The sequence below is a fragment of the Carcharodon carcharias genome, chromosome 13 (assembly GCF_017639515.1).
Source record: "Carcharodon carcharias isolate sCarCar2 chromosome 13, sCarCar2.pri, whole genome shotgun sequence".
NCBI classification, from domain to species: domain Eukaryota; kingdom Metazoa; phylum Chordata; class Chondrichthyes; order Lamniformes; family Lamnidae; genus Carcharodon; species Carcharodon carcharias.
Genome location: NC_054479.1, coordinates 50,217,792 through 50,232,121, shown reverse-complemented (window position 1 = coordinate 50,232,121; position 14,330 = coordinate 50,217,792). Strand labels below are relative to the sequence as shown.

The 14,330-nt window shown below is 45.1% G+C and overlaps 1 protein-coding gene across 5 annotated transcripts in view; it reads right to left on the bottom strand.

Moving 5' to 3' along the window:
* The window catches only part of sppl3 (signal peptide peptidase 3), a 202,544-nt gene that overhangs the window by 48,606 nt on the left and 139,608 nt on the right, over nt 1-14,330 (bottom strand). For all 5 annotated transcript variants that reach the window (XM_041202893.1, XM_041202896.1, XM_041202892.1 and 2 more), the window contains exon 6: nt 11,938-12,050. In XM_041202893.1, coding sequence (XP_041058827.1) covers nt 11,938-12,050 — 113 coding nt within the window. The remainder of the gene's footprint in view (nt 1-11,937; nt 12,051-14,330) is intronic.

The window sequence follows — 14,330 nt, the reverse complement described above, 5'->3', positions numbered from 1 at the left end:
GCCAAGTGGTTATGGTACTGGGTTTGTAACCCCAAGATCAAGAGTTCAAATCTCACAATGGCAAACTATGAAAACAACGTAACTTCATCTGAAACGGATGGAAACCTGTTTTTTTTTTATGCGTGGAGCCTTTCCTGCGCCTCTTGCGGAGGAGGTTGTCGGGATTGGTTCTGCGCGGGCCGGGCATCGGGGTGGTCCTTTCGGCTTACGCCGATGACGTGCTCCTTATGTTTAGTGACCCGGCTGACCTGCGGAGGATGCGCGAGTGCCAGGAGGTCTACTCTGCTGCTTCTTCTGCCAGGATCAACTGGGGTAAATGTTCTGGACTCCTGGTCGGTCAGTGGCAGATGGATCCCCTACCCGAGGAGCTCAGGCCTTTCACCTGGAGCAGGACCAGCCTCCTCTACCTGGGGGTCCATCTCTGCCCCGCTGAGGAATCCTGGTCGGCAAACTGGCAGGAACTGGAGACGAAAGTCACCGCTCGCCTGCGGCGCTGGACAGGACTGCTCCGAGTGCTATCTTACCGAGGTCGAGTTCTGGTCATAAACCAGCTGATCGCCGCCATGTTGTGGTATCGGCTGGTCACTTTGACCCCTCCCCCGGACTTTGTCACAAGAATCCAGAGATTGTTAGTCGACTTCTTCTGGGACAAAAGATTGCACTGGGTCGCTGCCGAGGTTCTGAGTCTCCCGCTTAGGGAGGGTGGTCAGGCGCTAGTGTGCCTACGCACACAGGTGGCGACTTTCCGCCTTCAGACCCTGCAGCGATACCTCTACGTCGAGCCTCCTCCTAGATGGTGTGCCCTGATGACGTATTTCTTCCGTCAGGTGCACGGCCTGAATTATGACGTGCAGCTCCTGTTTATAGAACAGCTGGGCCTCGGTGGCTCCTTGCAGGCGTTGCCCGTCTTTTACCAGGACCTGATCAAAGTCTGGAAAGTGGTCGCCTCACGACGCAGCTCTCCCCCGTCAGGAGTAGCGGCTATCGTCAGAGAGCCGCTGCTCAGGAATCCGCCCCTCCGTCCTTTTCAGTGGTTGGCGGAGAGGAGGGCTGTGGCTGCAGGGGTGACCAGGATCGGGGACGTGCTGGGTGGCGGAGGACTGGGCTGGATGCTCCCGCAGGAGTTGGCGCGACGCGCGTCTGTGAGTGTCCAGGTCGCAGCCCATGCTATCCAAGACCTGAGAACGGTCGTGCTCGGACCCGACGTTATTTTGGGTCTTGAGGTGGCCCAGGTGCGCGGTGGTCTTCCGTCTGAGCGTTCCCCTGTTCGGACGGAATTCCACATTGGCCCCAAGCCCCGAACCCTCCCTCGGGTGCTGGTGCCCCGCAATATGAGCCGCCTCGGGGACATGCCCTCTGTGCCTTTTGGCACGGCAAAGAGGGGCTTTTTGTATGGACTGCTGCTGCACACCTTCCATTTTCTCGCCCTTGTCCGTCGACCGGACACGCCCTGGCGTGCCTTGTTGCCGTCCGGCGGCGGAGGCCCTCGATGGGAGGCCCTCTACGGAGGTGTCCTCCCCCTTTCTATCGGGGACCTGGGTTGGAGGGTGTTGCATGCAGCAGTCCCTTATAATAAGAGGATGCATAGGTTCACGGACTCTCAGGACACATGCCCTTTTTGCGGTCTTGTGGAGTCCGTGGACCATGTATACATAGGGTGTTGTAGGCTGCAGTCCCTTTTTAGTTATTTGAAAAACCTTTTATTGATGTTTTGTTTGCACTTCAGCCCCACGCTCCTGATCTATGGGCACCCGGTGCGGAAGGGGGTCGGGAAGGAGGAGGACCTCCTCGTGAACCTGCTCCTGGGCCTGGCCAAGTTGGCCATTAACAGGTCCAGGCAGCGGGCGATCGACGGGGGAGTCCCGCCCGATTGTTTGTCCCTCTTCCGCGGCTACGTTCGCTGCCGGATGTCCCTGGAGAAGGAGCACGCGGTGTCTGCTGGCACTCTCGAGGCCTTCCGTGCTCGGTGGGCACCGTGGGGACTGGGGTGTTTTGTTGACCCCTTTAATCACATTTTGATTTAAAGTTTGTAAGTTTCCTTTAAACTTTGTTCTTGGTTTTACAGCTGACCTGAATTAGGGGCTGTGCCTGATTTATCCCAATTTTGTTGATTTGGTTTTCATTTAAAAGATTATCAAGAGTTCAGATCTCACAATGGCAAACTATGAAACAATGTAACTTCATCTGAAACAGATGGAAACGGGTTTGTACTCGAAAGAGTTACATGGCCACTGGGTTTGGCTATGGCGCTTTCCACTCTGAACAACTCAAACCTTCTCTCCCTTTATTAATAACCCAGCACAAATTGCAGCCATCAGGAAGGGAAGGAGAAGACTGAAGGCAAAGGGTAATAGAACTGTCAAGCGTCCCTAACACTGCCAAAGTCTTTCCAGTTTATTGGCAAATCCATTGAAAGAAGTTGCATCGAGGGGGTTGACACACTGAAGAACACAAAAAAAAAGTTTGCAGTTTTATACTACCTTAGATGTTCTAAGGATACCACAAAGGAATACAAAAGCAAAGAAGTTATGACAAAAGCAAGGAGTTATAATGAACCTGTAAAACACTGGTTTGGCTTCAGGTGGCGTATTGTGCCCTGTCCTGGGAACCACACTTTAGAAATGATGTGAAGACATTTGAGAGACAAAAAAGATTCATGAGAATGGTTCCAGGGATGAGGAACTTCAGGTAGATGCACAGATTGTAGGAGCTGAGGCTATTCTCCTTAGAAAAGAGATGTGATATAGTATAGGCGTTCAAAATCATCAGGGTTCTAGACAGAGTAGATAGGGAGAAACTGTTGCTGTTGGTGGATGGATCCAGGACTAGAAGGATTGATTTACGGTGATTGCAGCAACAGTGACATGAGGAAAACTATTCTACGCATCAAGCGGTTAGGGTCTGAAATGTACTGCCTGAGAGTGTGGTGGAGGCAGATTCAATTGAGGCCTTGAAAAGGATATTTATCAGAAGAGGAAAAACTTCCCAGGCTATGGGGACTAGGTGAGTTGCTTTTGCAGAGATCCGGTACAGACACAGTGGACCAAAAGACTTCCTTCTGTGTTGTAACCATTCTTGATTCTATGACATCATTGAAATCCTTTTGAGGCATAGCTACTTTTGGTGGGGAGGTGTTAGCATAGTGGTATTGTCACTGGACTGGTAATCTAGAGACCCAGGGTAATGCTCTGGGGACCCGGATTCGAATTTGAATTTAACAAAAATCTGGAATTAAAAGAGTCTAATGATGACCATGAAACTACTGTCGATTGTTGTAAAAACCCACCTGGTTCATCACTGCCTTTAGGGAAAGAAATCAGCTGTTGTCACCTGGTCTGGCCTACATGTGACTTCAGATCCGCAGTAATGTGGTTGACTCTTAAATGCCCTCTGAAATGGCCTAGCAAGCCACTCAGTTGTTTCAAATTGCGACCAAGTCAATAAAAGGAATGAAACCGGACGGACCACCCAGCATCATTCTAGGCACTGGAAAAGGCAAACCCAGCCCTGTCAACCCTGCAAAGTCCTCCTTACTAACATCTCTGGGCTTCTGCCAAAATTGGGAGAGCTGTCTCGCAGACTAGTCAAGCAACAGTCTAACAGCCATACTCATGTATTCTTACCTTACAGATCATGTCCCAGGCACCACCATCACCACCATCCCTGGGTACGTCCTGTCCCATTGGCAGTACTGACTCCATGGCGGCACAGTGGTACACAGTAGGGAGGGAGATGGCCTGGGAGTCCTCACCATCGATTCCTGCGCCCATGAAGTCTCATGGTATCAGGTCAAACATGGGCAAGGAAACTTCCTGCTGATTACCACGTACTGCCCTCCCCCCCCCACCTCTCAGCTGATGAATCAGTATTCCTCCATGTTGAACACCACTTGGAGGAAACACTGAGGGTGCCAAGGGCACAGAATGTACTCTGGGTGGGGGACTTCAATAACTATCACCAAGAGTGGCTTGGTAGCACCACCACAACTGGCTGAGTCCTCAAGGGCAAGTCTGCTAGACTGGGTCTGCAGCAGGTGGTGAGGGAACCAAGAGGGACAAACATACTTGACCTCATCCTCAACAACCTATCCGTCCATGACAGTATCGTAGGAGTAACCACCGCACATATGCACCTTGTATCACAGCATCTTAGTACCACAGTATCTTTACAGTGCAGAAGGAGGCCATTCAGCCTATTGAGTGTGCACTGGCTCTCTGAGAAAAGCATTCCACTTGCCTGCCTTATCCCTGTAATCTCACACATTCTCTCTCTTCAGGTAGTAATCCAATTCTCTTTTGAATATATCAATCGAACTTGCCTCCACCACCCCTACTCCAACCAACCCCTGGGTGAACATTTTTTTCCTCACATCACATTTACTTCTTTTGCTAATTATTTTGAACCTGTGTCCTCTAGATCTTGATGTTCCCTTGAGTGCAAACAGTTTCTCACTATTTACCCTGCCCATGTCCCTCAGGATCTTGAATGTCTCTATCAAGTCTCCTCTCAGCCTACTTTTCTCAAGGTAAAAGTTTCCCAACCTCTCCAATCTATCTTCATAGAACAGTTCTTTATCACTGGAATCATTCTTGTGAATCTCCTCTGTACTCTCCAAAACCTTCGCATCCCTTCTCAAGTATGATGCCTAGAACTGGACGCAGTACTCCAGATGAGGCCTAACTAGTGTCTTTTACAAGTTCAACATGACCTCCTTACTCTTGTAATCAATGCTCCTATTAATAAAGCCTAAGATACAATAAGCTTTAGTAAATGCTCTCTCAACATGCCCTGCCATCTTCAATGGCCAATGTACATATAGACCAAGGTCCCTCCTGTTCCTGCATCTCCTTTAGAGGCTCTCCCTTTATTTTATACTGTCTCACCATATTTTTCCTGCCAAAACGAATCATCTCCCACTTTGCTGCACTGAACTTCATCTACCACTTGTCTGCCCAATCCACCAACACGTCTTTTTCCTTTGAAGTTCAAGGCTATCCCCATCACAGTTGACGTTTCCAATCTTTGCATCATCTGCAAATTTTGAAATCATGCCCAGCACATCACAGTCTAGGTCAATAATATATTTCAGGAAGAACAAGGGTCTCAATACTGACCTTGGGGAACTCCACTACAAACCTTCTTCCAATCTGAAAAACAACCATTTATCACTAATCTCTGTTCCCTGTCACTCAGCCAATTTCTTGTCCAAGTGCCTATATTCCCTTTTATTCCATGATCTACAAGTCTGTTATGTGGCACTGTATCAAATGCCTTTTGAAAATCCACATGCACCCCATCAAAAGTGTTTCCCTCATCAACATTCTCTGTTACTTCCTCGAAAACTCTAGCAAGTTAGTTAAAAATGATTTCCTCTTAATGAATCCATGCTGGCTTTCCTTAATTATCCTGCTTTTCACATAGTGGATACCCTCCATGGGATAGATTTCGAACAGCTCTAGCAACTCAAGACTGGATAACCATGAGGCTCTGTGGGCCATAACAGCAGCTGAATAGTACTCAACCACAATCTGTAACCCCATTGCCCAGCATATCCCCCACTTTACCATTACCAACAAGCCAGGGGGTCAACCCTGGCTCAATGAAGAGTGCAGGAGGGCATGCCAGGAGCAGCACCAGGCACACCTAAAAATGAGGTGTCAACCCGGTGAAGCTACAACACAGGATGACCTGCGTGCCAAACAGCTTGAGCAGCAAGTGATAGACAGAGCTAAGAGATTCCATTACATATGGATCAGTTCTAAACTTTGCAGTCCTGCCACGTCCAGTTATGAATGGTGGTGAACAATTAGGCAACTCACTGGAGGAGAAGGCTCCACAAATATCCTCATCCTCAATGGCGGAGGAGCCCAGTACATCAGTGCAAAGGATAAGGTTAAAGCATTTGGGGCAATCTTTAGCCAGAAGCATCGAGTGGATGATCCATCTCGGCTTCCTCCAGAGGTCCCCAACATCATAGATGCCAGTCTTCAGCCAATTCGATTCACTCCACGTGATAACAAGAACTAGATGAAGGCGCTGAATGCTGCAAAGGCTATGGGCCCTGACAATATTCTGGCAATAGTACTGAAGACTTGTGCTCCAGTACTTGCCGTGCCCCTAGCCAAGCTGTTTCAGTACAGCTACAACACTGGCATCTACCTGGCTATGTGGAAAATTGCCCAGGTACGTCCTGTATACAAAAAGCAGAACAAATCCAACCTTGTTACCATCGCTGAATCCTCCACTATCAACTATCCTGGGAGTTACCATTGACCAGAAACTGAACTGGATTAACCATATAAATACTGTGGCTACAAGAGCAGGTCAGAGACTAGGAATCCTGCGGCGAGTAACTCACCTCCTGATCCCCCCAAAGCCTGTCCACCATCTACAAGGCACAAGTCAGGAGCGAGATGGAATGCTCTCCATTTCTCTGGATGAGTGCAGCTCCAACAACACTCAAGAAGCTTGACACCATCCAAGACAAAGCAGCCCACTTGATTGGCATCCCTTCCACAAACATTCACTCCCTCCACTACTGACAAATAGTGGCAGCAGTGGGTACCATCTACAAGATGCACTGCAGAAACTCACCAAGGCTCCTTAGACAACACCTTCCATACCCACGACCGCTAACATGTAGAAGGACAAGGGCAGCAGATACATGGTAATACCATCACCTGGAAGTTCCCCTCCAAGCCACTCACCATCCTGATTTGGAAATATATCGCTGTTACTTCACTGTTGCTGGGTCAAAATCCTGGAACTCCCTCCCTAACAGTACCGTGAGTGCACCTACACCACAGAGATTGCAGCAGGTCAAGAAGGCAGCTCACCACCACCTTCTCAAGGGCAATTAGGGATGGGCAATAAATGCTGGCCTAACCAGCAACGCCCACATCTTGTAAATGAATTTTAAGAAAACTTTTATTTTGTGAGAAAAAGTAGCAATCAATTGCCCACAAGATGATCTCACAAACAACAAAAGATGAATGGCCAGTTAATCTGTTTTAGCTGGCTGAAAAATTAAAAGATAGCCAGGAGACTGAGAGCTACCCTGGTCTCCCTCGAAAAAGTGTATTCAGACCTTTTGCACCGATCTGAGCAGGCACCCAGTGTTTCAGTTTGACATTGCAGGTGAAACACGGCAGCTCCAATAACCATCTCTCAATTCTGAAATGTTAGCATGGATTGTGAGTACAACTTAAATGTATAACCTTAATTCAGAGAGGCGTGTGCTACCATAGACACAAACTGACACAGAGGGAAAGGAAATAAATAATACAGGGGATTAACTGAGGGAAAAAGTAAACAAAGGTAAAGGAAAAAATCCAGAAAGGAATGTGAGAGACAGAGAAAAAATAAAATATCAACTGTTAAAGAGAAAGAGACTTAAGACAGGTGCAACAATACCTGGTGTTTGAGAATTTTTCATTTTCAAAAATCAACTGCAGAGAAATGTAAATAAGGAATGGGAGGCAGAAGTTCCAGTCTACATCAGTGAGAAAGAATAAGGACAAGGAAGCCAAAAAATATAAATAATGCATTTTTATCATTAGTGGTTTCACAAAGTATTCTCTAAATGACAAAAGATTCTTAGCACAGCCTCTCTCCCCATGGAACAGTCCATGTGCAGTTGTCAAATTAACAACTTCAAGTATATAACTGAAAAAAGTATTCCTGGGCAGTATGTTTTCTTCCAGTTAGGTCAGGTTACAGTGAGGTATGTGGACTTTTAAGGGAAGAGTAAGAAGCATCTACTTTCTTAGTTCTGGTCTAGGTCAACAGATAGCATCTGTGTGGGTTTATTCTTTTAATAGATGTTCTCTACATCATAATCCATGTGAACAGTTCTATTTCCTAGCCACAGCTTTTGGAATGCTGCTCCAGTTTCTTATCATTTGATGTGTAAGGAACATATTTTTTTTATTTCTGCTGGACTGTTGTAAAGAACATATCTTTTTATTTTCTGTTGGATTGTGAATTAAAATTACAATGGCTGCAGTTTGAAAGACATGTCTGCTGGAACAGGATGAGAGATATATACAATGTTGCAGTCCTGGAACAGTGTGTGCCATGAAAGACAGGATAGTGCTGAAAAGAAGTCCTGGGCCAAGGGAGCTGCCTGGCAATAATGTTTTAATTGGCTCCTGACCAGGTGACCAGGTTTGAGAGAGACCAGGGCAGCAGGATAACTCATAGCCTGAAAGGAACAAGATCTAAAACCTCTCTCTCCTGTGTGTGGAAGATTCCAGTAATCCCACAACAATAGCTAGCTGGCTTTTTCTACTCATTTCTTTATAACCTGCTCTTTCTCTAAGAAAACCCCTGTCAAAAGGCAAAAGGAGAAAATCACTGTTACAGACATTGAAAGGCAAGTGCTCAACTAGTGAACTAAATACCAAAAGTGCTGGAAGACCACCTCGTGTCATTAACAAGAACTGACAAGAATTTGGAAGACATCGATCAAAATCAACCCATCGAATCCTCTACCCTGGAATTGGTGCTTTGGCACTGTTTTATCCCACCCTTAAAATCCAGTTTTTGTGTGTCTCGTACGTGTGCTTATCGGAATTTAAGAAGGGGTAGAGTTTAGGTTATAGAGTTAGAAATTAGCAGTCCATATTTCCTTCTTTTGCCGCTGGTTAACAACAGTTTGTTCAATAAACAGTTAGTTACTTAATAAGTTTACAAGCCTTGTATTCTGTTAACCTAAATTAAACAGTTAGGTAGAATTTGGGCAATCTGAGTTTGATCAAACTTTTTCAAATTTGTTGCGGCTTGGGAACAGTGGGGCTTGATATTACAGCACACTATCCCCAGTTCTGACAGATACTGTTCCCAGTCTCCTTGTGGTTAGCAAGTTTTCAATTTCTCGGGGCAGTATTTTTCAGTAAAATTATAAAGGCTGATTGCAAAGAACAGTGTGAAACCTGGTTAATCATGCCCCATTATTTAGTGAAAGCACTGTAAAAGTTAGGTTCTCGATTAAGTTTTATTTTGCACAGAGGAAGTTAATTTTCCAATAACCCATGCTTTTGCACACAATGAACGAAAATCAAATGTAACCTTCAGGTGAAAGACAGTTAGAAGGCAAGGTTTGCACACAACTCAGTCCTAGTTTTGTTGTTATACATTTTCTTCATGCTTGTGCAATGCTGTGATAAAGCATATGGCAATTTCCGGAACAGAAATAGAGTTGAGTGCAGGATAGGATTTTCTTTGCAGTAAAAGTTGAAGAGCTGTGATATACAAAACTGAGGTGATACAGTGTCACGAAGATTACATTTAAATAATGGTTAGGATGGGAGGTCTTGTTGCAGTGGTAGTGTCTCTACCACTGGGCCAGAAGCTCTGGGTTCAAGTCCCATTTCAGGATTCAATGGCCATGGAAGGTGCCTTCAAATCCATTTTGTTGAACTGCTAAAATTGTAAAATGCCTACTAAATACCCCAGGACACGCATGTGTTTTCAAAGTTAAAGTCATCATCGCAGTGTTTCCTCAAATAACAGAACTAGTCTTTTTTGGCTATAGCTATGGATTAGGGAGGGTCTAAAAAGACCAGCAATATAAAACCTGCATTGCTGGCCTATGCACATGGACCAGGGTCTGCAGCTGGAAAATGTGGTGCTGCCTTGGCCCAAAATAGTAGCTGCTTGTCTGTTTCTGGCCGTCCTTAGCTTAGCACTCACTGTTGGATGCACCACATTGTCAACAGATTCTGGGCGTTGGAGCTTTAAACCCATATCATTTTCATAGCACACTCTATTTCATGGCTATTGACAGAGTAACTTCCTATAAATAACTTACAATTGGAAAGTTAGAAAAAAATTCAAGTCTAAGTTGGTCAAGTGAATATTTTTAATGAAAAAACTCTCTATTCCTCAGCGCCAAAACATGCAGAGAGTAAGCTGAACGGATATATCACTCTTTCCTCAAACAAACCAGAATAGTACAAACAGGCTCTTTGTATAGTACAACCGGAGGTTTGTTGTTGATTGTAATGGAAATCTTTATCAAGTACAATCCACTGAAAACAATGGAAGATAATTTTTTTGGGTGAACATACACACAATTTTGGTTGCCAGATACAGAAAATACACACACACACAAATGATCCAGTTTCAGAGAGCTTAGAACCAAGAGCTACAGCTGGCGTTTGATCAGTTATAACTGCACAGCCCAATGCTAGAGCACTGGTAACCTTCCTGTTGTTTGTTCAGCGACTGTACCCAACAGGGCACTGGGCTAACATGTTATCTTGACAGCTGGATAGAATCCAAACTCCCTGTGACACCTCTACCCCTTCAGGCTGGCTAAAGTAATTACCAAATATGCCACAGAGGGTTGACTTGGTTTCAAACTAACATCAATATATCACTTTGGAGGCATCTTGGCACCTGTTTCCCCCTTCCCCTGTGGCCATCAGACAGGGTAAATAGGGGTTTGAGGTCTTGTAGCACGTAGGTAGTGCTCCTGCTCCGAGCCAGAAGCCTTGGGTTCAAGTCCCACTCCTGGGCTTGATGGCCAAAGAGGATGCGTTTATAACATGGCAAACCAGTCAGAGTATCAATCTGTAAATCCTTCCGAGATATGCCAATGGTAAGAGAGGGAGAGATTCCTGGTCAGCTGTGTGATGGAAAGAAAGTTGGAGGCTTCCACCATCACTATCGATAATAAAAATAAAAGTGCATGTTGCCACAGCAACTTTGAATCCTTTGGGGGACCGGTGGGCTTAGTTGGCTGGGTGCCTGGTGTAGAACAGATTGGTGCCAACAGCACAGGATGGATTTGGGATTTATCTCATTTCCCTACCTGTGGTGGAGATTGCAGTGCTATGGGTGGGCCTACCTTTGGGCGGAGAGCTCAAGAAGTAATAGTAATAATAATAATACTAGAAACTCCTCCCAAATGATTTGGTGAGCATTGCAACTCATCATAAAATGTGCAAGTGCATTGTCAACATCCTCCCAATTAAGACATGGATACACCATAGCTCACCCTGCATTTCCAGTAGGTGAAGATGTCAGCAACATCTAGTTAGCCTTTCAACAGAATGATAGGTAATGAGCCCTGGAAATGGGATGCATGCATTCTTATACTCAGCTTCTGGAACACTTTCCAGTTGCTCTTGCACCAAGCCACAAAGTTTCTTCATCAGCTATGGCTATACCATCTTCATCAGATATGCCTTCTACATTATGGAAAAAGTTACATAATGCAGCTTCCGGTAGGCCAGTAACCACAATTTCTTGACACTCAAATGCAATGCTGAATATCAAAGTTCCTGGCACCAACTGCTTAAATCCAGGTCCTCATATGAAAATCTTTGACATAAGAGTTGTTAATGACCAAGGCTTACACATTTACTACAATGCTCAGTAACAGGTCAGTGTAGATTAGAACCATTCCTCCTTGTAACTGAGGGAGACAAAATAACAAAGACAACATTCAAGAACTGGGACTAAACTACACACAGGAATCATTTAAATATTGCCATAGGCTCAGAGCATGCACTCACTCCACATATTCATACATCAGAAGCTTCTGTGCTCGTTTTCTCCTACAATGCACAAGTACACATCAGCACAAAGGAAACAATCTGGGTTTCAGTGCATTAATGTTTTCTTTGTTGCCTGGATTTCCTCCACGCCCCCATTCTCTCTAGTTTTCCCTTTTGAACTCTTATTGAATTACACAAAATTGCATTTCACATCAACACTTTCCACGACTTCAACAGCAGCAGACTAATATAACATTTTGCAAGTATATTAGGCAAACAAATCTTAAGAGTAAGAAATGTTTTGATGATCAGCACGATCTCACTAAATGTTATTGCCAATTTCAGAAAACAAATTTGGTGTCCTGGGGGAAGAATATAAAAAGGTATTTTAATTGTCAAAATGGTGGCATTCACCACTCATTGCTTCACTCACCATCCATCAGTAGCCAGTGCCCTGTTAATACCCAGATAAGCACAAGCATGACTGAAAGGGAAAATGAGAGTAGTTCAGCAGCAGTGAATCGTCCACAGCAGCCAAATGAAATTCTGAAACAAGAACAGAACAGGAATTATGGTTAGTTGGTTTTTCCATCAAACAAGTAGAAAAGTCACACAGATCACATTGTCCCCACTGCTGCTGGGAGCTGACAGCAAATGCTGTTGGTATGAATTGAGAGTGTGCCATTGTGTGCAATCGCAGACTTGCTCCATAATGAGTTGAATGTAAAAGGCATCTCACTGTAATCCATGAGGGAGCCAATTGAAAGGACACAATCAAAGCCTTATTACACATTCGCAAATACAAAATTGGACTCCCTCCCACAAAAGTTCTCCAGGTTTTGTGCTTATTTATGCATTAAATAAGCATTTGCTCATAGGAGTCGCAGATATAATTTGGAAATATTCGCAAAAACTCACATCAAAATGTTTTAGATTAAGCACATAATCTAGGCAGTGTAATACTGAGCTAGTGTGCATCATGGCTGGTGCCATTCTTCAGATAGATATCAAATTAATGGCCTGGATCTTCTCAGCAGCAGCAATGATCATGGGATTGCTGCTTCGCTCATAAATTCTCCTGACTTGACGCTGATGTGCACTTTTTCCAGGGCCTTCCGAGCCCGACTTCCACAGAAACATGCAGTGCAGCGGTCCCTGATAAACTCCATTGGATGGGAATGGAGTTGGGGAAAGACAGTACACGCCACCCTTTTACGGCACCTAGCTGCGGTACGGTTAAGTTTAAAGGTCCACTTTGAATATGGGTGCATGGGAGAGCAAGGTGGCCACGGCAGGTGGGGGTTGGGGGGGCTAGAGAGAGAACGCATGAGGTGGCAAGTGGATGAGAGAGTAGTCAGGTCAGGGGCATGGTCAGGTCAGGTCTGAGGGTAGTTGGATTGCATCTGGGTGGGGGTAGTCAGGTGGTTGAGCAGTTGGTTGGATCAGGATTGGGGAGGGCGAGGAAGTTTAGTCGGTCGGTCAGGGGTAGTTGGGTTGGGGAGTAGAAATCGGTGTCGGGTCAGGTGGGTAGTCAGGGGATTGGTGAGGCGATTGGGGGTTCAGCTGTGAAGTTACCCAGGTGTTGGACTAGGTTTTAACCAGTCTAACATTTATTGGGTCATTAAGTATTGCGGAACTGTCTGAAGTCTCCGACTCTAACTTAGAGTTGGAGACATTTGTGGAGGATCCCAGGGAGCAGGGCACTTACCCATCGAAAGGTGAAACTTTCTGGGCAAAGTCCCACATATCAGGACTTCGGCAGGGTCCCTACGCGCATCTTTAGTTGTTCGTCCAGTCTCCGATGATCTGGAGGCCGGAAGATTTGGCCCAATATTTCACCTGCCTGTTCAATGAACACAAAAGATCCCATGGCACCATTCCAAGGACAGGGAGTTCTCACAGTCTCCAGCTTTCACCCTCAGGCAACACCATTAAAAATTAGATTAACTGGTTATAAATCTTGTTCCCTGTTTGTGGGACCTCTTGATGTGCAAATTGGCTGTTGTGTTTGCCTATATAACAGTGGCCGTACTTCAAAGGTATTTTTATTGGCTGTAAAGCTATTTGGGATTTTCGGATGAAAGCGCTATACAAATGCAAGCTAGATCTAACTTGAAAACCTTTAATTCTCCCACTTTTGCCTCCTGTGGAGGGTGAAGTTTCATGCAACACTCAAAACAATTATTGTTTTTTTCCCTTCTTGGCTACCCATCCCACTAAATCACATGCACTAAAATAATAATGCAAATACCAGGAACACTGAAGTTAATGGTCTGATGTGCATTTCTTCCACCATGTGAAGCAGTGACCTACCAATCACAGGTGTAGAAACAAAAATGGCTTTCCCCAACCGCAGTCATTTACCTTTAGTGTAATGTTTCTCCACTGAAAAGCTATTACATGGTTTAGCAACACAAACATTCACGTACAAGAATGCAGTTATGAAGGATGTGTTGTTTCCTTTATTTGGTGTTTAAAGCAATTTAGAATTGAGAAAACTGTAAAGGTCAAATCCTTTGCGCAGAACGCAAAAGTTGAAAAGAGTCTTGTGAAAGAACAAGTTATTGTGCATGAGGTTAGTTGTTTCGGAGCAGGTTTTTTACATTTGCTGCTGGAGGTCTTGCCATACGTCAGCTTAACTCAGCTGGAATGTGATCCTCAACATCACTTTCCTGTTTTTCACAGCTGCTGTTAGGCTGTTAAACCTAATGATCAGTTCTGGGTACTTATTTTCTCCTGACTAGCTGCTGACCACAATTCCAACTGGTGCACTTCCATTACCAGAATTCACTTCTGGCATGTTCCCCAAAGTGCAGTGAAGTATCA